Here is a 24,774-nt window from a genome sequence, read left to right as displayed (position 1 = left end):
CCCTCAGAGAGACTGAGACAAGAGAGGGTAGCCTTTCTCTCACCTCTCTCTCCCTCACTCTCTCTGTCTCTCACTTTTCCTGCATCCGCAAGCTTTTCAGCATCGGATGTCATGACAGGAGGCAAACTGCTGTCTTTAGCAGAGATGTGCCTCCAAAAACAGCCAATTTTAAATGAATGAGAGATGAGTGTGCATCCATTTTTTGAAGAAGACCAAGGTAAAATGTAGTATGTGATAAATAAGATTGTATGCAATGATCTTATAAACACAAATCCTCCGAAGTAAATTAAAAAATACTTTGTAACAACAAGGATTTTTTTGATCTGACCCCCCCTATCAGTTACACAATATAATTTTGTAGTGCCTTCCGAAATTGTTACAAATCATTTGTGCAAAAATAACTATTTTCTGACCTTAAATAGATATGTTCAAGGTTTGATAAGGTTTAGGTCTAAAAACAGTTTGGTTAGGTAGAGGGGATGGAAAGATTACGGTTTGGGTTAGAATAAGTACTTTTTTAAGGTGAGGCAAGACTGGATTATCACCCGGGTAAAGGGAGAAACTCACTTGGGTTTGGTCATTTATGGAAAGGGCCTATATCAAAATCGTCTATAAATCTTCTAATCTTCCTTTATCAAATTTTTTTGACAAATCTGTTTGACAAACAATCCCATCCCAACCTGTGCAAGGATGATTCTACGATGCTGGAGAGAACCTCAACACCCATACTAAATATGTGGAAGTTCAAATGCTGGAAACTGCAGCGTGTGAAAAGATGTTGGGAAGAATAGGAAAAATGATGACATTAATAAACAATGGGACAGCTTAAGTGTGTTTATATCTAGAGGGAATATTCTGGTTCTGTAAAGAAACTTGTGGTCTGATAGATTACGTTTGTTGCTGTCACTGTGTCCTAGTACCTATCACATTGCTATAATCACATAACTATCGTTTTCTATTTATATTGAGGATATATACATATATCATTGTTTGTCATTGTCTGTTGCTCTACCTGCCTATTTGTTTTTTGTTTTTGTGTTTTCCTTTTCCACTGTTGTGTTCTTATTGCTATAAACCGCAATAAAAAAACAAAAAAACAAAACAATCCCAACCCAAGTCCCACTTACAAACTTATCTCCTGAGCTCTCCTGAGACCATTATTACATAATCTTACAGCATATGATGTCTGTTAAATTGTAGTGGAGATGGATCTGTGAAAATGCAAGCTCAATAGCTATTATGATTTCATGTCATTTTAATTTGTAACTCAATACACTGATGTGGACAGTTGTGATGCAGTTAAAAGCACAAGAGGAAGCTGATAAGTGGGCATTGAGCTGAAATGTTTATAATGCTGATTTAAATTAATTTAGCTTATACCTTTTTATAGCTTTGTGCTTATTCAGTTCATATTCCTAAATTATTTTGGTGTGCAGGGCAGTTGGGGCGCCAACAGCACATTTTTGCTCCAGGGCTCCATCATATGTAATATAATATAATATTATATAATGTAATATATATACAACTACCTGGTTAATGTTAGGGAACAGTTGTGGTCATTGTTAAACAAACGAACATTGACTTTGGGAAGGAAACAGGCGTCAAGGTTGTTTTTGGGATGTTTTGCCATAATATCTACAGCCACTGGAGGGTGTTGTCACCAGAACATTAACATGTCGTTATTGGGAATTTGCTAAAATGACTGATCCTGGGATGACATTCTCCAAGGTGCAGTTGTAAAGCACTTTCCCAAGTATTCTTTCTGACCTGTCGTTACTTTTTAAATAGCAGTAACAACTCTGTTTTAAATTCTTTGTTTCACAGTTTGTCCACATGAAAGACTTAATTCATGTTGTTAATTTCTCCATTGGTTCAAATCCCATCAATGGGTCCTCGAAGGTTTCCGTCACTTGAGTGTAGTTCCATCAAAGAGAGAGAAGCCAGTTCGAATGCGCCAAGGCCTCTGCCTGCTGGATAAATAGGGCTGTTCTGTAGTAGATAATGGCTGTGAGTCACATATTATATTTATCCAACTCAATAAAGCAGGAGCAGGCAGGCAGATTACTTCACCCTGAGTCAAGGAGATAATGATATGTAGCTGCTAGCTGGCCCAGAACAGCCTCCAGACGGACCAACAGGCAGGGAGACAGACAGAAAGTGCTGCTAAAGGAGTTGTACGTGGATACTGTTAGCATGAGACTTCTGTGGCCCACCTAAGCCCAGGACTGCTTGTGTCAGCCCTCCGCTGTTCCATGAAAGTCACCTTCCCTGTTTCTTTGCACCCGCTCTTCTTCTCCTGTACTCCTGCTCCCTTCTCTCCCTCACAGGGACATCATATTCCTCTTCTCCCACTTCATGCTCTCTAGCTCCTCCACAAGAATCAGGCTAGATGGATTTTGTTTATGAGGCTGGACATCTGTTTCTCCGTATCTGTGCATTACACAGTGTGTGCACAGGCTTCATAGCAAAAGCAGCACATTAGTAGAGCAGCACGGTAGCAGCTTCAGTCCTCCATCAGTGTCTATACAGAATGCGTTCAAGCACAGTATTTTGTGTAGGTCACCTGTGTTTTGTCAGCGTTTAGGGCTCAACACACATTTAGTAGTTTTTTGTGTAAAACAAAGAAGATTAGACTTGAGCTCTTCACAGCCTTTTGTAGTCAGCTGTATGGACTACAATAGCAGCATATCTACTCTGTCTGATGCACGTGAGACACCCGAGTGAAAAATGCAGCTGAAACACCTCCTCTGTAGAGAAACCTTTAGCATACTTGTGAGTGTTTCCATACACATAAGTGTGTATGGAAACATATGGAAATGTGCAAGTGTGACACTTCTTAATGGATAGTTCAGTATTTTGAGAACTATACTTCTTGCCAAGAGTTTCTCGAGAAGAATGATACCATTCCTGTGTGTTGAGTATGAAGCTAGGTGATTAGCTTAGCTTTGCATAAACAGCAAGTTATTCCCTGTAAACCACAAACTGCTGTTTTTATGTTTCTGTTTATAGGTACATTTTGACGTTTGGAGTGAGGCAGGCCAGCTGTTTCCACCTGCTTCCAATTTTTATCCTACGCTAAGATAATCAGTCCTTGGCTCTAATCCCCTTCTTGACAAACCCGATATGAGGGTGGTATCGAGTTTCTGTTCTTTTAATGGCTGATCAAGGATTGCAGGAGACACAGATAAACTACAGACCTTAGATCCACAGCTCTTCATATAAGAGGATGTTTGTCAGAAGACATCCAACAATACCAAAAATTTCTGTCTCGATGTTTCTTAGACTGACATTTTGGCTTGTCTGATGATTCATTCCATAAAAGCATTTTTGAAAATGAGGGAGATGTCCTGGTTGAGGTCAGGAGATGTGGCTCTTCTATGACCTTGAAAAAACAGCGGTTTCATCCTCCAGTGTACTCCAGGCCTCAGATAGACAAATAGAATAAACGGTAAACAAAGTCTTGTTATTTGTCTCATATTTTCCTACATGGAATAATCACCATTACTCTTGTGATTACTTTGATATCTTCCTGTGAATAAAAGCTCAAAAGAGGAAGCCTAATTTGCAACAAAGCAGCACAAATATCCTCAAAGGTACAAGCTCTGCGAAGACAGCTCACTCAGCCAGGGAGAGAGACGCATGAAGCTCACTTTGTTTCACTCCTTGGTCACAAAGCTCCCCCTTTACCAAACTCAGTCCCAGAGTCCATTCCAATTTCTACCTCTTCGAATGTGACAAGTGATAAGGATGGATTATCGTGAGAGCTGAGAATTCCTCAGGATAATCCTTCACAGACAAAACACTTTGACATCTCAGCTTGTTTTTTCTTTTTTCTTTTACTACACTCAAAGTGCTATGGTTTGTCATGGCACGGCTATTTGACTTTCTAAATTTGTTTTAATCAAGGCTTTATAGAGACATAAGTTGAGTATCTTTGGTTCAGAAGCTTTGTCTTTGTCTCTTTCTGAAGTCTCAGCCCCCTCCTCTGCTCTGTCTGATTGCTGTAAAAATGTCTATGTGATTACACCCGCTCTGATTGGGATGCTGTGGCTGAGTAAAAGTGTCAGTCTCTGCAAAACAATGCAACAGAACAAATGACTTGGCTTTAAACAAGTGTTATCACTGACCATTCCTGTTACTTGTACTCTCCCCAAGTGGAGACAATCAAGTTGATATTGTATGTGTGTGCATGAGAGAGCGCGAGACAATGAAAAAAAACAAAATGAAGCCATGTCCCAATTCCATATTACACATTATTTCTTACTGGGTTGTAAATATGTACTGTGGTTACACCAGAAAAGTGACTAAAGGAAGTATTCTCAAAGATATCAGTGCAGATATTAAATTTGCTTGAGTTTTGAATTAAATTTATTTAAAACTAATTCCGAACAGTGGTGAGACTAACAAACTAAAGTAGCTATTAAATGATTGGAAGAACATATTTATACTCTTATCATTGTTGAATAATTTGTTAGTCCAAATGGTCATGTCATTTCTTTTATATAACTGCCAAATGTTGCTGCAGTGGGTTTTGATGTCATGCCTGTGCAGAAAAACAGAGAGTTTGTGTGGCATATATGAACCACGAATACTTTTGTATTGTATCATTGTATTTTGTATAATTGTGTTCGTCTCTGTCGAAATATAAATATGAACTGTGTTAAGCTCCATAACAATATTTGCAGAATGATAATATTACCGCTGTGAGATTAGTAAATGAATGTTACTGTAGTAATGAGAAAGTCTCCCCTACGTGTCTCTCTCTGTTGGTGATAAACCAGTGTTAAGGAGAGGGAACAGGAAGCTGGGGCACAGCAAAATATAATAATCTAATGAAATTTTTTATGTCTTTTGGTTGCTGTTACAGTCATTATCTGTATATAATTGAAGCCAAATGTGACAAATTATTGCATTTGTGAGATGTAGAAGTTTTAATTACCTAAATGCACAACTGGACTATAGACATTTTCTGTTCAGACATACACTAACAGATACTAACAAAAACAGATACTAAATAAAGTACTACTTTATTTTGGAGTACAATTTGAAAAAATTGTGACATAACTTTAGGGACACTGTGGTCTTAAAAACACTTGAAGAACAGTACAGTAAATCTCTAGCTAATCCTTAAATTTGAGATTATAAAGGCATAGTGCTCTATGGTTGAACTTCAGTTGAAGGGCGTTTTCAGATTTGAGCTGTTTGGACATGCCAAGCATGACTGCTTTTCATTGCTATTTGCATTGTAATGTTGCACTCTAAACCTGATCAGACTGATCAGAAATCAGACATGTTGTCATGATAGGATGCATAATAAAAAAGAGGCAGTTTAATCTCTAGTGCAACATAAATTTTAGTAACAAGTATAAAGCCATTATTTATGCTCAAAGCTTAAAGTCTGTCATGTTAACAGTTTCTTGGTTTACTTACTTACACCAGTAACACTAAATAAGTGGAACACACACTTATTAACTGTTTAAACTATTTACAATTTGTTACAGCTACATTGGGATCCAAAGGTGCTGGACTGTACGTCCAACGTGGGGGGCAGAGAGCTCAACTTTAACTGCAAACATTTAACCGTTGCACCAATGCAGCAGTTAAATGTTTGTACCATGGTGGTTCCCAGCTCTCTGTAATGTAATTTACTCTGAAGAGATAGAAAGAGTTATTCCAACAGATGTTTTGATGCCTCTCATCAACAATGAAATGAACAGGACAAACCTACAAACACAACATAAACACAAACTTAATATTACTCACATAATGTGTAACTGTACTTTATTTAACTGGGAGAATACACATTAATCAGTAACTGCTCAATGATGTAAATTACCTAATTTCCATCTGCTGGCTTTTGAACGACAGCGTGTTGAGGCATCAACAGCTGAATGTAATAATCTTAACGTTTTGTAACCGTGACTTATTGATATTGACGACCCACTGTCACTGTTAACACTGACTAAGTCAGGCAACATTACCTTAGATTTGCAGAACCACTGTTGCGCCACACAGTTAGCCTACACATGCTAAATTTGCAATACAATAACATTACAAGGTTTCTCCTCATGTTTGTAATATTTGCCAAATGTGGGCATGTATACAATTAGCTACTAAGATTACTTTAACACTTGGCTACAAAGTCTGCAAAATCTCAAATTATGCAAGCTAATTTTATTAGCAGCAACTTTGCATGGCCAGGAGCCTAGTGTAGTCAGGTTGTCGATGTAGATGGGCGTGCATAGTGTCCTCGGTTCTCACGTCAGATCCACCCGCATGTCCAAATATGGTTTCTTCTGGTTTCAGAAAAATGTCACAGTGGGTTGCCCCTCTGATCTAAACTTAAGTATTTGGATTGGTAATAACCTGAAATCTCTTTTGAAACAAACAAAGCTGTTTGTCACTCTTCAATCATGATAGCCTGTCTTTTCCTTTGCCTCCTTTCAATTTTTAATTGCCATCTCAGTCACTGGTAAAGCTGGCTGTTGTCTTTCTATCTAATACAACAAAAGCTCACTGAGTTTTCCTGTAAGACCTCCCTATTTCTCTCTGAGGACTTCCCAGTAGGTCTCCATGACCCTTTCGATTTCAGATATGTTCCTTCCCCTGAGAAGCCATCAGAACTCCCCGTCAAAATGTTTTGGGAGGAGCGAGAGAAAGGAGAGAGAGGAAAAAAAGGTGGAATCAAGTTGCTTGAGATTCTGCCCTCAATACACTCTCAAGTCTGCTGTCCTGCCCTGGGCTACCAGCTAACAGACGTAGTACACAGCCTCACTGCCCCACTGGCACTGGATCATTCACTCTCTGTGTGTGTCTTTCTCTCTGTTTCCTCTCCTTCTTTCTTTCTCTTAGTCCTGAGTAGGTGGTTTATGTCTGAGCCTACTCCCACCCTTCTCTCAAACCCATTCTCCCTCCTTTAGTGTTTGTGCTAAGTGGGGACCTTACACTCTCCCACCAGTCCATCCGCTTCACTGCGGTCCCTCCAGGATCCTTTTGAAGGTGCTTTCATTTAATCATTTCTTTAAAAAAGATTTTTTTTCCAGGGCAGTACGAGGTCACAGATCACATCAGAGCTGCTTTCCGACTCAGTGACCATTTAATCAAGCTGAGGTCCATTTCGCTGCCGCTCTTTTCAGACCACCTTTTCTTCCTGGGGCTCAGAGGTGAAGTCAGTGGCCTTGGCCCTCCGAATCCCATTCCTACCAAAGCTTTAGAGGTGAACTGGGTGACTTACACCAATTCCCAGGGATTTAGAGCTTGACTGAGTGTCCCGTATAGCCCCATGGCCTCACCTGAAATACTTCTGCCTGCCCCTGACCCTAGCAGATACAGTCCTTCACCAAATGTTCCGTATGATTTCAGTATTTTGAAGTACTCAAGTCCCAAGTTTGCTGATATTGATTGATCTTTGCCAGCAGAGCCCAATCAGGGTCATTCAATTCAACCAATCCAAAACACTGCTGCCCTTGAATGATACTGCTAGTTTGGGCAACTTTCTTTCAACAACTTGGAAGCTTCTATTCAGTTTAGCCACCTACTGTGAAACAGTGTCACCAGCAGTTTGTCCTACAGAGAGCACTAACCAATTTATTTGTTAGTTTTATAATGTCCAACTCCAAACATATTGTATCTTTAATTACCAAATTATACCAATTTGTATTTGATATTCCTATCATTAATCCTTATCATCCTTATTGGTACATGTACTGTAGTTTGATGCACTCACATGATTCCCAGCATAGCTCTCCTAAGTTCAACCTGAGCAGAGGTTTAATCAAGCAGGATGATTGAAAACATGTGCAGGTGTGCAGGGTCTTTAAACATCAAACAATGTGAAGCATTTGAGCTTTTATCCACTCTGTTGTCTAAATTCTTACTCAACAGCAATTGTTGTTGAGGAAAAAGGGGTATGACTTCACTGATTAAGTGTGTTGTTTTATTTCTTTTTATCTCAGCCAAAGAGGTTATGTTTTCACATGTGTCTGTTGGTTTGTTTGTTTGTCAGCAGGATTTCACAAAAAGTACTGAACCAATTTGCGCCAAACTTGGTGGAGGGATGGGACATGGGCAAGTGAAGAGCCCATTAAATTTTAGGGCGGATTTGAATCATTTGCTGTGAATTTGAATTTTTTCCTCTGAAGTCGGGTGTATGTTGTTTGACATTGGCCATGGCAGAGTTTTTTCTGTTTGTTTATTTATTTTTTTGCAACATATAATTCGGCAACAATTAAAAGTAGCTTTATTCTGGTCTTACTTATTATTTACATAACCCCAAAAAGTGAGCTCATGAGTTGAGTTGTCACTTCAAGATTTTAGTCTAGAAAATGGCCACAGAGAATCAACTGCTGGGAATCACACCATCCAGCAAACTATTTAGATGATGACTTGACAGTCCTGGTTTTGCAACTGAATGGCCTATTTCTTGTCTTGGATTATTCAGAACCCAATTTTGATGGATAATGTAGAAGAAATCTGACATTTCCAGAACAGCTGACATGTTTTTTCAAGTTAGAAATCAGAAACAAAAGCCAGTGACAGCCCAGTGAGTGGTGCATTTGTCATATTAGCTATAGGGAAGGTTTATGTTGATGTGTGATTGGTAGGAGAAAACAAAACAATGCTCTTATTTGAAACTGTGTTGGTTATGAATTAGGAAATGTCATAATCATTCAACCAAGTTATTAGATGTTTAAGATCATTTTTAATCTGTATCTGCAGTCTTTTCTATTACCATAATGTAATTAGAAAAATGTGTTTATTCTAATACAATAGGCCTTTTTTTTAAATGAAGACAATTTGAGATGTCGCAGTAGGAAGAACAAAGGTGTAAATAATTAAATTAATTACGACTAAATTCCATTCAGTTGATGGTTCATGCTGCCTCACTGTCACACTGTCATAATTTACTGAAACACTTGATTACAACAGAGAAATCATTTCTTACTTTTCTTGCTATGACAAAAAAATCTGCCATGGAAAAAGTATATTCAAATGTATACAAAATTTACACAAATGAAAAAAACAGTGTAAACAATAGTTTTTTATACAGTAAATGTGTGGACTTTTGAAGGCTTCATGGTTTAGTTCTTCAACTTACACATAGAGAATAAATGATCATCAAATTATCTCTGCTTTCTACATGTGACTGGACTATCCTTGCAGAATATATGAAGAACTTTAGCTCCCTGAGTTTTGAATCAAGTTTGTCTTTCAAATAACTTATTTGTGAATTCAGAAATTAAATATTTGTTCACCCGAATTTCAACTCAGAATGAATGCCTATTGAATTATGTGTTTAAAGCACTATGAAATTGTTTTCTTTCTTTTTTTTTTTTTTTTGGCCAATAGTATTATCATTCTTACTATGTCGTGGAACAAGAGTGTTCATAAATGTTTGATAAATTCAATTAACTTTGATCGCTTCCCTAGTTTTATAATCCTCTGCAGAACACATTTGTGTGCTACATTCACTGAATGTTTTAAAGTTGTTTTGAGTCTTTTCCCACAATGGTACTCCATCATATCAGTGAAGCAATAGACTGTATCATAGATGAGGTTTGTCCACAAATACTCAGTGATGCAAAAGAAAAATATCAACTCAACGTAGGCAGGTTTCCAGATTTGTAATATAAGTCTCCATTTAGGAGGTCCCCCAAGCAGCCTAGAATATTTCCATAAAAGATTCACTTTGTCTTGCAGTGGAGTGTGTAAGTCACCATAATGAGTGAGTGTGGAGTTTCAGCTCCTTGCAGCTCTGAGATTCAACATGCTATAAAGTAAGTAGGTACTTAAATACTATAGTATTTAATTTTTAAACTGTAACCTATAGCTGACCGCTTCTTTGTGTCATATATGTCATTTGTCTCTACCTTCAGATATAAGCCATAGGACTGTCTCCCCAAGTTAATCTCATTTAAGGTTAGAAACAAAAACAACTTTGTTAGGTTAAGACTCAAACTCAAAAGATCGTGGTGTGGGTTAAAATACGTACTTCCTCAAGGTTAGTGGACCTTTGTCATCTTGATTACAATAATTAGTACGCAGTTAAGGTTATGGAAAGGTCATTACATGGTTTGGTTAGGTTTCAACCCTGTCTCCTGAAAATTACATTTTATACAACTAAACAATAACAGCAAATTTGTTTAATTAAAAATTTAATTATTAACTGAAATACATACAATTTTGTTAATGATTGTATTTGGCAAGTTGCAAATATGTTGATACTGTTTTGTTTTCTGCCAAAATGTCTCGCAGAATAATATCCACTTGTAGTGACTACAGCATTATTTCACTTTTTTATGGTTATGTTTAGGCGCTCGCATTTCTTGGTTAAGGCTAGGGAAAGGTTGTGATCTGGTTTAATGCATAAAAAGTTCAAAGACCACATCATTTATAGGAGTCAGGATTGTAGGTTTAGGCCTAAAAACCTTTAGGCGCCAAAGATACTATTTTAAGTAGCCTACTTCAGTAAGGTTAGAGGACTTTTGTTGTCATGGTTACAATAATAAATACACAGTTAAGGTTGTGGAACAGTCATGGATGAAGGAAACAGGAAATGAACAGTGATCTCCTCAGACAAAGTCCTGTGCTTTGTCGACCTAACCTCTTCCCAATGCTGACTTTGGCGCTTTATATACTGTGCCTAACTTCCTCCTCTGCCCCTGCCATAATTACTACGACCAGAGGTCACCTAACAATAAAACGCAACTATGGGTCGTAATAAGCTGCTTGCACAGTCAACGTATGGGCTTGTTTTTTTTTTTTTTTTTTTTTTTTTTTTTTTTTTTTTTTTTTACAGGAGCACGGTCTCAATAGTTATTGCCGCTTACAGTCACAGAACCTCCATGCATGATGTCAGCTAGTTGATGGGTATTGTCAGTGTTTGTTTGTCACATCCCCAAGCTTCAAGTTTCTCATACTCTGACAGATCAGCTGTCAAACTTGTCACTTCCTGTTACTTCCTTTAATTTCTGTCACCTGGTATGAACTGAAGTCAGCTAAACTCAACTGATGTAAACTAAACTGACCTTAACCATTGGCTTTGTGGTGTTGTTGCTCGGTTTTGTAAGGACACTTCCACCCCACTGAGCTCTTATTTATGAAACCAAGCTGATAGGACTCTTTCAAATGCACACAGCACCATAATTGGTTGAGCTGTTTTCAGACGGCCAGTGTGACACATCAGACAGATATTGAGAGCATCATCCCTTAAGTCCACATTTTAAAAATTGATTGAGGACAGCTTTTATATGAGAAAATCTTACCATTGTTCAAACTCAGGGAGCCAGTTCCCTTATCCTAGCCGTCTCTCCTGTCTATCTCTTGTGATTTCTGTGTTCTTACATCAAATGCTTTACTCTGTTCTGACTTCTCAGCAAATGCAGTCAATAAAGTGATCCTGAATTCTATCAGTTAGCTAAATGTAGCTTCACCTGTTAACTAGGCAACACCTAATTTAGAAAGAATTTGTTTGTTTTTAAGTATGCCATGCGCTTTATTATTTGGATCTGTAAGTCTATCTGGCATGTGTGCTGTTGGTGCTTTATTGATCTGTTTTGCTGCCAATCGATGATGGGTGTGGTGTTTTCCATGCTTATCAGACTGTAATCAGTCAACTGAAGGAAAACTATCACTTTTGTTGCGTGTGATGTACCAAAGGTTACTTCCTTAATTCCATCATGCATTCAGTAGATATTGGGCACATTTTTTTTTTCTTTCTTTCTTTTTTCCCCTCTCCATGTCCCAGAGTAGCGATGTATTTCCTTGAAGAAATAGGCACATTACTGATCCCCTTGTTTATCCTGTGTCTCCAAACTATGATCCTGTTTCTTCTCCTTTCCTAAACTGGTTCCTGCTTGTGCTTGTCCACGGTGTCATGAAGTAGCAGCTGCAGCAGTGTTGTCCATTTTGATCCATTTTCAACATTTGCAGACTTGCAGAAAAAGACTGGGAGCTGTTTCCAGACAGACAGAAAGCATGGCGGCTAAAATAGAATGCTAAGCCATGTTTTAACGGTCTCTCTTGGAGAGAAGCATATGTGCTTATGTGTGTGTATGCATGTGCACCCGTGCATGTTGATGAGCTGGAGGTAGAGAAGATTGCTTTTTTTACAGCCTCTCAATCACAAAGAGCCAACCAAAAGGTACACAGAGGCAAAAGCATGGTAGAACATTTCCAGACTTACAATCATTGGCTGTTAAGCAGTCATGTAGCTGGTGGTTAAAGAAGACCAGAAAATCCCCTTCGATTAAGTCTTTTACAAAAGGTGCTTGTTGAATATGGGGACAGAAAAGAGATGTGCTGTGTGTAGACTGAACAGGAAAACAGTGTTCCTAGATACACACTATTTCCCTTCTCTGTGATGTATGGATTAAAACTGCATCTGTTAGGATCATCCAAATCCTACGTCCTCTGTGTTCCTCTGTCATGATGATGGTTATGTCAGCTTTTTGATTTATTCTCCTCTACTTGCAGCAAGTTGTAAAAATGTCTAGGCATAAATGATCTTGTAATACTAACAGGAGCAAGGACACGCAATGTCAGGGGTGTGCTGCACCTGAAACCAGGCACAGTCAATATAATCCAGTTGCAGAGTCGCAGCACCAGCATTTTCAGACATACAATGCTAGACCTTCAGTCCATCCTCTGCCACCTATAGGCGATAGAAGTCCCAGAAGCAGCATTTTAGACCTGCTGATGTGGACTTGTTGATGTTGCTACTCTGAGTGTTGAGTGCTTGAGGTTTTAGAGATTTCACATTTTGAATCTGTCAAACAGAATTGTTTTGTCAACTGTAGCATTTTTTCTGCTGAATATCGGTAAGAGTTTTGTTAAGAATTTGTTTGATGAGTTATTATCCATGAAGTATGTCACATTTAATTAAAACAGATTGGATGTAGCACTGGTGACTTGTACATTGTACTCATGTCGTGTCTTGTGAGAAAGAGGGAAAGAGTGAGTGCAGAAAGTGATTGATATTCTGTTGGGGCATCTGCCATTCAAAACATTCATACTGAATTTAGAGTCTTAGCATTCCGTCAGGGCTGTGGGGTTAGCGCCCTCGTAGACCCACCTCACCATTCTCAACGCTGACCCGTGACATCACTTCCTGCTGACACAGCACTGCTGTCAGAGATGAGCCTCAGTGTCCTTCAACCTCCATCCTCTCCCAGTCATGTAGCTGCTGTGAAAACAGACACAAACACTCACACAGCATTCACACAGCCTTTGACCTCTGTTTTGTTCTCTGTTTTCAGCAAGCCTTTAAATTAGTCTGAATGTGTTATATCAGTGTGTCAGAGTGAAGGCCTGAAGCAGCAGTGCAGAGAGAAGAGACCGAGAATATGGGCTGCAAGTATAGTACTGGACTCTCATTAACCTCCCTACCTCCTCTCTCTTCACCAAGTCTCCTTCATCAGCTCATCCAGGCCTGAAGTGACACATGAGCCTCTAGAGTGTCAGTAGCGATAAAGATGCCGCCACTTCAGCATTTTAATTGGAACTTCTGCTGTTGATGTGTGAACAGCTGTAGGACGGAGAAGGGCAGATCTATCATCCCTGCCCTCCACAGACCGCCTGAGGTCAAATGGCAGCAGTTACTGTGGCAGGAAAACCCCCAAAGCGCCTGTTTATTTATGATTTTATTGCTCCACCCCTCCCTCTGCACCGTACTGCTCTCACATCTACATATTCTCGTCTGGTTGTGAAATGACTGAAGAAGAGAGAGAGAGAGCATCTGGAGGAGTACGGGGCTGGGCTGGAGTGAAATGACCAGCAAGGACGTATTTCTAGATTCATTGCGGGGTTCACACGTTCACACTAGCTGACACAGATGCACAGACACACACACATAGACACAGGCACACATTCACATACACTTGTGTGAATCCTCAACTCTCCCTGCAGACACAAATCCATTATTCATTTCAAAATGACTCATTTTTCGCCCTGTGGCTCCTGGCAGTAGTGGGGCGCCTGACCAAGGGGGGTGCTTTTTCTAATTAATGCAGATTGTGCAAGAAAACAAAAATAACATATTTACTCTGATGCCTGATATTATAGGAGTGCACACTGCTGGTGGCAAAATCTAGTCATAGGTCATCTGACCTATTATAACCCTGCACACTTAAAACTGTAGTTTGCTCTCAGATCAGCTCAGCTATTCTCCCTCTTATCCTTTCTGTTTGTGTGGTGTTTTTTTATGTTCTATCAAGTTTAACAACACAAGTAAATCCAACTACACAAGTATGCATAATGTTTTCAGGCAGGCAAACTTAAGATCAGACTGGCATCTCAAGCCAGTGGCTGTAATTCACCGGAAGCTGTGTACTCTAGCCTTTCTGTATCTGATGTCAACCCAGCCTTGTCACTCAGTGTGAGGATAGAGCTTATAGGTACAAAGCTAACAAGACCCATATAAGCAAAAGTTAACAATCACGCTATGTTGTTGGGAAGAGAACAAGATTTCTCCTCAAGTTGTCCTCCTGAGATATGATCTAATTTTAATGAGCCCACCAAATGTCAATGAAAGCGTAGCACGTGTGTTTACCTCTTATTATGTAGCGTGCTGACAGATAGGACCAGAGATTATTATGGTGTGGAGATCACATGCATTCATGCATACACACACAGACAGACAGACAGACAGAGATGTACACACACACTCACAGGTATCATTACTATATGCAGCCCAAGATCGAGGTGGGGCCACATCTTCTAATTCAAATATTTGATAAGACGAGACACAGCGCCGCTTTGCATGCTATTAGATGGCAATCTAAATAACATTTACATGTCATTTACGTCTATTACCTTTTTTTTGAAGAGTGGTGTCAGCACTGTGTGCATATTAAAGCTCATATTTATTCCACTAGCCAGCATGGTTCCTTTGCTGAATTTGCAAATTAATGCAAATATGGGTTTCCTCCCCAGACAATTTTTGAAAGGTAGTGGTTATAGGGAATGGTTATGAAATTTGTAGACGCAATATTTGATAATGCATGGATATGATGGTTAGTTGATTTGGGTCTTTGTTCAAACAAATATCACTGAACTAGATGTTTATTCTCTGACCATAGTCTATTGTCATTTGTCTCGTCACTTATGGTAGTTTTGTATCTATGACGATAATTTTGACAACATAGATTGTAGACTTGTAAGCAGGTGACTTAATCTTTTTGCATACTTTGTCGGTCTCTGACTTTCTTTTTCTGCTCATTGCAGAAGAGTTTTATACAATGCAACGTTATTTAGCTGCCCAGCCTTAGAAATTACCATCAATTAGAGCAAGCCAGTATTATGATGAAACCGTTTAGCCGCATTAACATAATGCCTTTGAACTATCATTACCAAAAATGGTCAAGATAATAAAGCAATTTCTATTTTGAGACAGCAATTAGCCTAGCACCTTTTTTCCAATGCCATAATTAACAGCAACAAGAGAAACGTGGATGGATGTTCATGTGTTGCAAGTCTGTGAAGGAGCTGGAAGCAATGGAGAAGATGAAGATGAAGATAGGCAAGATAGGCTGTCAAAGACCAGGCGTATCACTCTGAGGACATTATTCTCCTCTGACACATCAACAATAACCCTCAAGAGGAGCTATTGCTTCCCTCTGTCCAAGCACGAATTTCAATGTTGTTTTGCACACATCTCTCCATTATGAAAGCTTTTTTTGGTAACGGAGGAGATGTTGAAATAGAGGGAACGACATGGAAGGAGCCAGGCAGGCATGGTTGGAGGAAGGGAGGGAAGAATGAGAGAGAGATTGGTTTTCATGCCTGGTAGTCAGCGAGCCTGTAAATCTCCCAGGAGCGTAGTGGAAGACAGCAGAAGGTTGATAGTCATCCATCACTCCTGACAACCCCACTGCTCTGGAAGGGCCTGACAGCACAGCCCTGCCTGAGAGAGAGAGAGAGAGAGAGAGAGAGAGAGAGGGAAAAAACACAAGAAGAAAAAAGATAAATAGAAAAGGATGCTGCCTGCAGAATGAGCAAATTAACTCTTCCATGTTTAAAGCAGAAGGCAGAGGGGGAAAAGAAGGTGAGAAGACAAATGTGTGGAGGGAAAGGGAAGGAGGGAAGAGGAGAAGTGCAGCAGTTGGCTGTTACAGCCACTCTGTTCATCCCTCACTGAGTGCCTGTGGCAGTGCTGCTGCTGCTGCTGAGGGAGTGGAGGTGGACTGGCTGGAACTATATTTTTCAGATGATTTTCTTTTCTACCGTAGTTATTAGAAATTTTTTGTGCGTCATTTGGAACCAATTCACATGAGTAATTCACATGTAGAATTACCTTGAACATTTCCGTTTTCCCTGTACTATATCAGGTTCACTTGACAGGTCATGACCATATGCATTTTCATGTAAGCTTGTTAATAATATGTTGATATTATGTTAATAATAATAATAATAATAATAATAATAATAATCATCATCATCATCATCATCTTTATTGTTGGATGTGGAAATTTGCCTTTAGCTTCACAGGCTGGTTAAAACACATCATGATAACTCAAAAGCAATAAGTACAATATAAATTAGCACAACATTGGATTTTGAAAAGGAACAAAATGCTGCCTGGATCACAATTGTATTGATATAGATTATGTGGAAACATTTAATAAATGTTTTTGCCAAATCCCAGAAATTGTTGTTACTGAACAAATTTGAAAAAGATACACTGACCATAGTTTCCTTTTGCTATACTCATAAAATCTGCTCTTGGAAAGAAAGATCCACTCATGGCAAGTAAAGCACTATTCAACTTTTTCATGGTTATGCTTAGGCACTTAAATCACTTGGTTAAGGAAATATTGTGATTTTGTTTTAATATGTAAAAATTAATTTGAAGGGTGAGACATGTCGTTTTTACTTAACATTTAACTGGAACCAAAATGTTGACTAAACCTAACCATACGTGGCAGGATGCAGACTCTGGTCTCAAAGTCTCAAAGTCCTGCCCCCTTACCTCACTTGAAAACAAGTTTCCCCTGAACATAGACCAGGCAGGAATTATGTTACCATTAAAAATGTAATTTCCAAAACAAATTAATAGTATATAAAGAGAGAGTTGGTCTTTAACAACTGAAAGCAGGCCAATTTTATTACCTATAGTACTTTCTCACTTGAATGTAGAGTGAGTAAGCTGTAGAGATATGTTTCTTACCTCTGGTAAAATAACCATTCGTTTTTTATTGTAGCTTTATTAGTGACACCATAAAATACTGAATAAGAGTAGAAGAACACATATACTGTGCTATTTTGTGTCAACTGGACATATGGTATAGGTTTCATACTTACGTGTGGGAAGGGTGGTAATAAAAGGGGAACTGCGTGTTGAAATAACATAAGGTCTTATTGCCAAGGAGCTGTCCAGCACCCTGTCAATTACACAGACATAGTCCCTACATATCTGACAATCTGTGGGTAGCTGACCATGACCCTTTCTACACACATCAACTGCAAAAAGAACACACACAAAGACAAAAACACACACAAAGACACTCATTATTAAACCACAACATGAATGTGTGATCTTATTACAGAGTCGCAGTGTTTCTATAGCATGTGCAGTACGTGGCTAGATAATGAAATGAAAGCAATAAGAAGACTTTCATCGAGGTTAACCAATGTTTATCTCTAGTCTTTCACAGCTAGCTCACTGTGTGACCTGTAAAATACTCATCTATAATGCAAAAGGTTAATGTTTTACAATTCCATTCTTTGTTTGTGTGTAAGTATCTGTGCATATGTGTGTGTATCTGTGTCTGTGTCTGTGTGTGTGACCTCCATCAGTGTCTGGAGGGTACTGGCCATTGCTGTCACTCAGTGCAAGAGAAGCCCTAATTAAAGAAGTTCCAGTTGTACATTGCCTCACAATGGAAGGGAGAGATTGCCTTTCAACTCAGTGCCCAATGCAGAAACTTCCTCCTCTTTGGTTGAATAAAAGAGTCTGATACAAAAAGCCATGAATGCCTAAACCAAACAAAAGCTCTTTAAAAGACTGTCACTGTGCTATCTGATATCTCCTGGAACAGCTCTGCTTTGAATAAATCTTTTTCAGTGAAGGAGGGAGAAGGAAATTAAAAGCTGACATTTAAAAGGCTGCTGCTGGGACTCGTGGCCCCCAGGATCAATAGCTAGGTATCTCACAACTTCCCCCGCATATTAGCTCACTTTTCCACGGGGCATCTCAGACTAAGTACAAACAAACCAAAACTACTGTAGGAATATTACTGTGTTGTTTTGTCAGTTTACCTTTAGGTGTGTATGTTTGTGTGTGCGTCTGGGGGTGTGAGTCGGTTGACGAGCAGATGGGGGCGGGGTATATGTGTCTATCTCTGTCTGTCTGTGTGTGTTTGTGTATCTCTAATGTGTTTAAAGGGTCCCATCCTACTCTTCCTTGTGTCAGCACCTTGAGTTGACATTGGTCATTGGGGACTTAAACTGTCAGCAACAACATCACACTGCAGGAAAAAAGGGAAGGTGAGAAGGTAAAAGAGAGCAGGGATAGTAAAGTGTGTGTGGGTTGTTTGTGTGTGACCGGGGGGTTACTTGTGTTGGTGACATTGCTGACATTTAGTTGTACTGGGTGACTTTGTCAGCATGTGACTTTGTGAACAGTCTGTCAGGTTATGTATAGCAGACTTACTCTAGGTCTAACATGTGCTCCTGAAGGAGTTACATCCCTGTCCCTGTGTTTCCCTCACATGCAAACACTCACACACATCTCCCACCCTACATGTATGACACTGTGACCTCCGTCCTCTCCCATTGGAGCTCAGGCTGTCCCTCAGTGTTCTCCTGTCATAGTGTTATCCCCACTTTTTGCTACCTTATGACCTTTCTCACTGTCACCAGACTTTACAGGGGCTTAGCTACAGCTGAACTGCCCCTCAGCATGATGCCACCCTGGGGAGTCACCACAAACCCACTGAAAAGGTTTCCTGCTTTTTGTCAAATTAATTTGACGAATAACTGATTCCAACATAGGTTAGCTGCTTATGAGATAGACATGCAGATGCGCATGCACCACATTAACTCAACACGTTGGAAAACATGTCACATTACTTTAACAACATTGTCCAGGTGAGGAGCAATGCTACATAATTAGTCACCTCTTCGCTATATGATTTTTTCATCATTTCACATTAATGTGCTGTAAATTACAAATCTGTTTCTCATAGTTTTACACATAATGTAGATATCAGAAAATAACCACTGCATACTCAATAGGAATGGGTGGTCTTTTGAAAGTAACGTTGATTATGACCATTTTATTTGAAATGTTTTTGATAATCTGAAACTTAAAATATAATATATTACCTTGCATAATACACTTGTTGCTATTTTGTACATATAACTGTAATGTGTATCAAACTCAGGCTTTGTTTAATCACCCTGCTTCTATGCTTCTATTAATAGAGTGTGTGTGTGTGTGTGTGTGTGTGTGTGTGTGTGTGTGTGTGTGTGTGTGTGTGTGTGTGTGTGTGTTCACATTTTCGGTGTTTATATCTGTGTGTGTGTCCGTGTGTGCTGATGCTGGACTCTGGATGTGTGTACTGTGCTCCTGGCGGTGTCAGGTAGTCCCCAGTACTGTGGTTAGTTGGCACGCTGTGCGTCAGTGATCAGATTGATCAAAGACAACAAGAGAGGAACAGGCAGAGCTGCCAGCAGCTATCAGCCTGCCTGACTCTGATGGCTATGGACAGGGCTCACAGATCCGCTCTGCTTGCCTGTGCTTTACCGAGGAATCACTGTGTGGCCAAGGTGATTCACAGAACCGCAGTTTGGTGATGTGTACCGGTAACCTCTCCAAATACGTAATGGGACAATTTGTCTCGGCTGCATAGTTGTTGTTTTCTTTAGACCATTGGGCAACATTTCAAATGCTGTGTTGTGGGCATAATAGTGTTTCTATGATGAACTGATTGTAAAGTAAAAATCGAATGCTCCTGTCTGATCCTGGTGGTCAACAACAAGGAGTCCCTGGAGCGGTTTCTTTTTCTTGCACATAGACTCATCAGTACAGTGGACTCTTGCCAAAACTACGATAGGACAATGTCCCTAAACTGTGGACCACCTATAGTAAACGCATATACACACATTTTGCATTATGAGTATAATACTGCACTTGTATCTTGATAATTTTTTGTAGATTGTGTGTAATGTTGTAAAACAGGTAATTTCAGTTTCGGTTGCTATACAGTACCAACTCTTTTAACAACATATATTGAGATCTCAGCATTTGTTAATCCAAAAGTCACATGTTATCATATTTACAACGGTAAAAAAGGCCTATAGTTTCTTAAAATCTTAAATAAAGTTAAACTCATGAGTTCCAGGTGAAAATAGTTTTTATCTGGTTAATTTATGTGGTTTCAGTAACCCCTTTCACATGCTGGACACGTTATAATTTTTCCAAACGTTCAGCCATCACCATCAAAAGGACAAAGTGCTCAGTCTATCTGTAGAGGTCTTGGTCTACGCATTTAGAATGGTTTCTTTAATTATTTATCCAGGCTTCTTCCAGGAAGCAACGCTATCTCGCCACACGCCGGATCAATGGAGATCAAAAGACAGCGTTTGGTCCTAAATACAATCCTATCCTGAAGTGGCACCAGAAAGGCTATTTTAGTGCCAAGCCCCATGTCTGGCTGGCGAGTCTGTTTAAAGGTTAACAAAAAGGTTGGGATTTGATATTAGTCATTTAGACTGTCACCCAAAACATTTAGAAGGAAACGTCTGTTCTTCCTTTACAATAACCCTGATGTACAGATCACACTCACAGCACACATCCCAGTGACCCTTTGATCATTATGGTATGTTTCAAAAGGAAAGAATAGCTTCATTTAAGCAAAGGTTTATTCCCGGATTTTGATTTCTCTTGCAATTGCAAGGACGTATTCGTTGGATCATTGGTTTTGATTTTGATAAACTACCTCATTAGGTCCCTGAAGATACATAATAGTTATTTGCTGCTTTGAGATAGTGAAAATCTTTTGAACCATTAAGATTCATTTGAGTTTTACGTGTTGTAAGATTCTGTCAGCCAAAGAAGGTTCAGCTGGTGTAATATGCACAAATTGCCCTTTTGCAAGTTTGAAATTTTTTCTTCCTTTGACAACATCTCATTTTCAATTGTCAGAAATATATGAGTTAGTTTTAGACTCTGATGCAATATTTAAGGATGTCTATTGTCATCTGTATAATGTGACTTTGAAATGTTGTGTGTGTCTGTGACATCACAGAGACACCTGTTTCAGTCTTCAGCAGCGATGGGGACGGCGCTGGGCTTTGACACGCTCCGACGACATGACAGCTCAGACAGCATGGATGTTAATCTCTTCTAACTGCTCCCAGCCTAATTAAATCTTCCAAGGCAGCACACATGTGTAGACACATGTGCGTGCACACACATACACACATGTAGAAAATTGGTCCTGGTTTTAACGATCTGGAGAATTGGCCCCACAGCAGTTTGTTTGATTCTAATTCAGTATTTTGTATGTGCGTGTGTGTGTGCGTTTGTGCGTGTGTGTGTGGAAGTGATAGAGAGAGAGAGTAGGAGAGAGAGACAAACAACTTGATTGGTCAAGTATATTTGCAAACACAAAGAATTTGTGTTCACAGTATTTGCAGATGCGGTGCTAATTGAGAAGCACAGCAAGAGCATTGTTCTTTTACTTTGAGTCTTGTATATACAAAAAATTCACATCACTTTCTGTGAGAGCATGTATGCCCAGTTCTGTAGGTCATCTGCACACATTACATTTTTGAAGTAAGAGACGGCAAATGGAAAGCTCATATCAATCCAATGCTCTATGAAGTCCACAAGTATTTGATTTAATGTAATTGAGGGACCTTATACATTTTCCAAACAGTTCTGGATGACACTATTGATAAGAGTCACCCATACTGACCCAGAACAGATTCCGTTACAGTTGCACTGGGTGTGGATTTAATCTGAACTAGATGAAAAATGTTTTTTGAAGTGGTGTCTGTCAGCCAAGGCCACAAAAACTGAGCTTTGTGCTTCCACTTGTGATAAGAGGTGTTCTTAGCAGATGGAAACGCAAGGACAATTTCATGCAAAAGCGAATACCAAAATTACACTGGTCCTCTCGATCTGTTTAACTTCAGTTGCATCACTCCAAGCACCAGGTTGAAGTTTGTGTTTTGGACTTTTTCCTGACAAAAATGGTATAGTTTACTGATGAGCCACAGGCTAGAGCTCATAGGCTGTTTTACCCATATAATTTAGGCTTCGTAATATTAATTCTCACAAATGACCGACAAAAGTCACTACACACTGCTGTCTTTAGGAGAAACTGAAACACACTGAGAGAAACATGCCACCAAATACTAAATAATGGGCTGCTTTTTCTTCTCCCTTTTTACTGGTTAACTTATTGTCTAAACAAATACTTCTTAAATGTGTGCGTGGACGCATGCTTGTGTACATTTGATAACATTCACAAATGTGTATGTGAGTATGTGCTTGAAATGGACTGTATAGCTAGATGAAAGAGATGGTGTAGAATATACATATACCAGTGAACAGTTTTTACTCTTAACTGTGGAGAGCAATAGCTGTCAGTTTTAAGGATGAGGAGCTCCTGCAGAAAACAGACACCTAATGAACCCGTTACTGCACTAGATCAGATAGCAGATGCTGCTCTAAAGGAATAATACAACACTCCTGTAGCTTTAAAGTGGTAATACACACACGCTTGTCTTGTACGCCCACAGAAACACTGACTTTCTGATCTGATATTTAGCCACAAGACGAAGAAATTCTCCTTTAATCTGTTTAGCTTCAATGAAATCAGAGGGCCACAGGGGGAGACTGAGACTTTGACATGCAATATGCCTCCCTCCCTACCTTCCAGCCCACCTGTCTGTGTCCTCTACATCTGTCCACCCAGCCAATAGAGCCCAGTTTATTTTCTTTAATTACCTTCAGTAACTTTCTACTGCCCATATTTATTTCTGTTATGCAATTGTCATCCTGTCTCTTTGTCTCTCTGAGTCTGTCCCTAAGTCTACCTTGTGACAATAGCTTTTTCTCTGCTGGACTGTCTCCCCCTCTTGTATTGTGTGTCATTCTGCCTGCGATTCAGTCTTCTTTCCCTTCCCCTTGCCTGTGTCTCACTCATCTGTCCAGTCTCAGCTCCCTCTGAGTTAAACAGGCCGAACAAATAGATTACAAACAGTGGGTAGAGTGAAGCTAAGGAGGAAGACAATCTGAATTTGTTGTGGATAAAGAATGAGGGAGGAGGCTGTGCAGTCAAAGAAAGCCAGTAGAGTCAGAGTAAGGCTGTATTTGCCTGAGGGGAAAAGGCTGAAAAGTAGCTCTCGCAACAGATGTGCGGGGCAGTAAAGTGTAATTGAAATGCCAGCAGCAATGGTCTTATCTCCCTGCAACAGGAGCCTGCTGCCAGTCTCAACATCAGTTAGATGTCATTTTACCTAAGTCTGAATCAGCCTGCCACAATCCGCAATCCCCATTCCTCTGATGCTAGGCGGGAGAAAAAGGGAGAAATGGATAAGGGGGAGGGAGAGGAGAAAGAAAAGGAGGGAGAGGAGGGTGGGGAGTCTGTAATAGGATTTCAGTAGCACCCAGTTAACTTCCACCACCTGGACTTAGTTGGTAATTTGATATGCCCCATCAATAGGATTCATTTACCTCACCGTAGTATTACCATTGCCATTCATTTGACTTTTTAAGAAATATATTTATTAATTTCTCTCTCGACATTTTCCCACTCGTTCTGATCCTAATCATGCATACTGGAGGTGGGAGGAAGGAGGGGAGGGCTAGTCCACAATATTTAAGCTAAGAAAGAAAGTCTGTGGTCCAATGCAGGTGGAAAGCCAGACACCATCGCCCCAGGCAAAGCTTAATGTTTTGGGCCAGGCAGCATCCCTATGGGGAGGAACCATAATGTCCTTCCAGATTAGAGGCTGGCACTCCTCAGAGCTGCTGCCTTTTTATCAGGAACTTTGTTACTTCAACATGGGATCATCTGCAGGACATTAAAGCTGCCTTATCGCTCCACTGTCATGTTAATGTACTGTGATTTTGTGTGTTGTTGGTGTTATCCATGGTGGTTGTGACAACTTTTACCTCTGAGCTTTTTCCACTACAGGAGTTTGTGCTTTTTCGTCACTCCCATGTCACACAAGAAGGAAATGGTTGTAAATGGTTGTCAGCAATATAACATAACGTAAACAAAGTTATGTTTTCGTTCAGTGTTAGTCATCTAAAGGAATTCTGTGTATCCTCAAGGCCTGACAAACATATTTAATGCCTTTTCTTACTCATAAAACATTTGCAAAGTGAAAAAAAAGTGTCTCACACCTTATAGCCCTCTCCACTGGCTTTGTTGGTGCATTACTGCATTTCTTTGCACATTACCACAGCGAACTGCTAGGAAGAATGATAGATAGTGTCTTGTATTGCTAATGAGCTTGTGCGCTGTACAATGCCAACAAAAACAGAGATCCACTCATAAAAACATCGCTCCATAGAGCTAGTAGTGGTCAAATCTTTAATGTAGCTTCCATGTTTTTTCATTGTCTTTCAGAGAGTCATTTTCAATGTGGTCAACTTCTCCAAGACCAAGAGCCTGTACAGAGATGGCATGTCTCCTGTGGTGAAGTCTACCAGCAGGCCAAAATGGTAAGTAGGCGATAACAACATTAGCAGACATTATGTACTTTATTTAAAGGGTTAGCTTGCTTTGTACTTTGCGTGCTATACTGTAATCCTGT

At 39.6% G+C, this 24,774-nt stretch overlaps 1 protein-coding gene across 3 annotated transcripts in view; it reads left to right on the top strand.

Moving 5' to 3' along the window:
* The window catches only part of agbl4 (AGBL carboxypeptidase 4), a 262,452-nt gene that overhangs the window by 78,895 nt on the left and 158,783 nt on the right, over positions 1 to 24,774 (top strand). For all 3 annotated transcript variants that reach the window (XM_056379285.1, XM_056379287.1, XM_056379286.1), the window contains one exon: positions 24,588 to 24,682. In XM_056379285.1, coding sequence (XP_056235260.1) covers positions 24,588 to 24,682 — 95 coding nt within the window. The remainder of the gene's footprint in view (positions 1 to 24,587; positions 24,683 to 24,774) is intronic.

This window comes from Seriola aureovittata, chromosome 6 (assembly GCF_021018895.1).
Source record: "Seriola aureovittata isolate HTS-2021-v1 ecotype China chromosome 6, ASM2101889v1, whole genome shotgun sequence".
Lineage (NCBI taxonomy): Eukaryota > Metazoa > Chordata > Actinopteri > Carangiformes > Carangidae > Seriola > Seriola aureovittata.
This window is presented reverse-complemented; position numbering and strand designations above follow the sequence as displayed.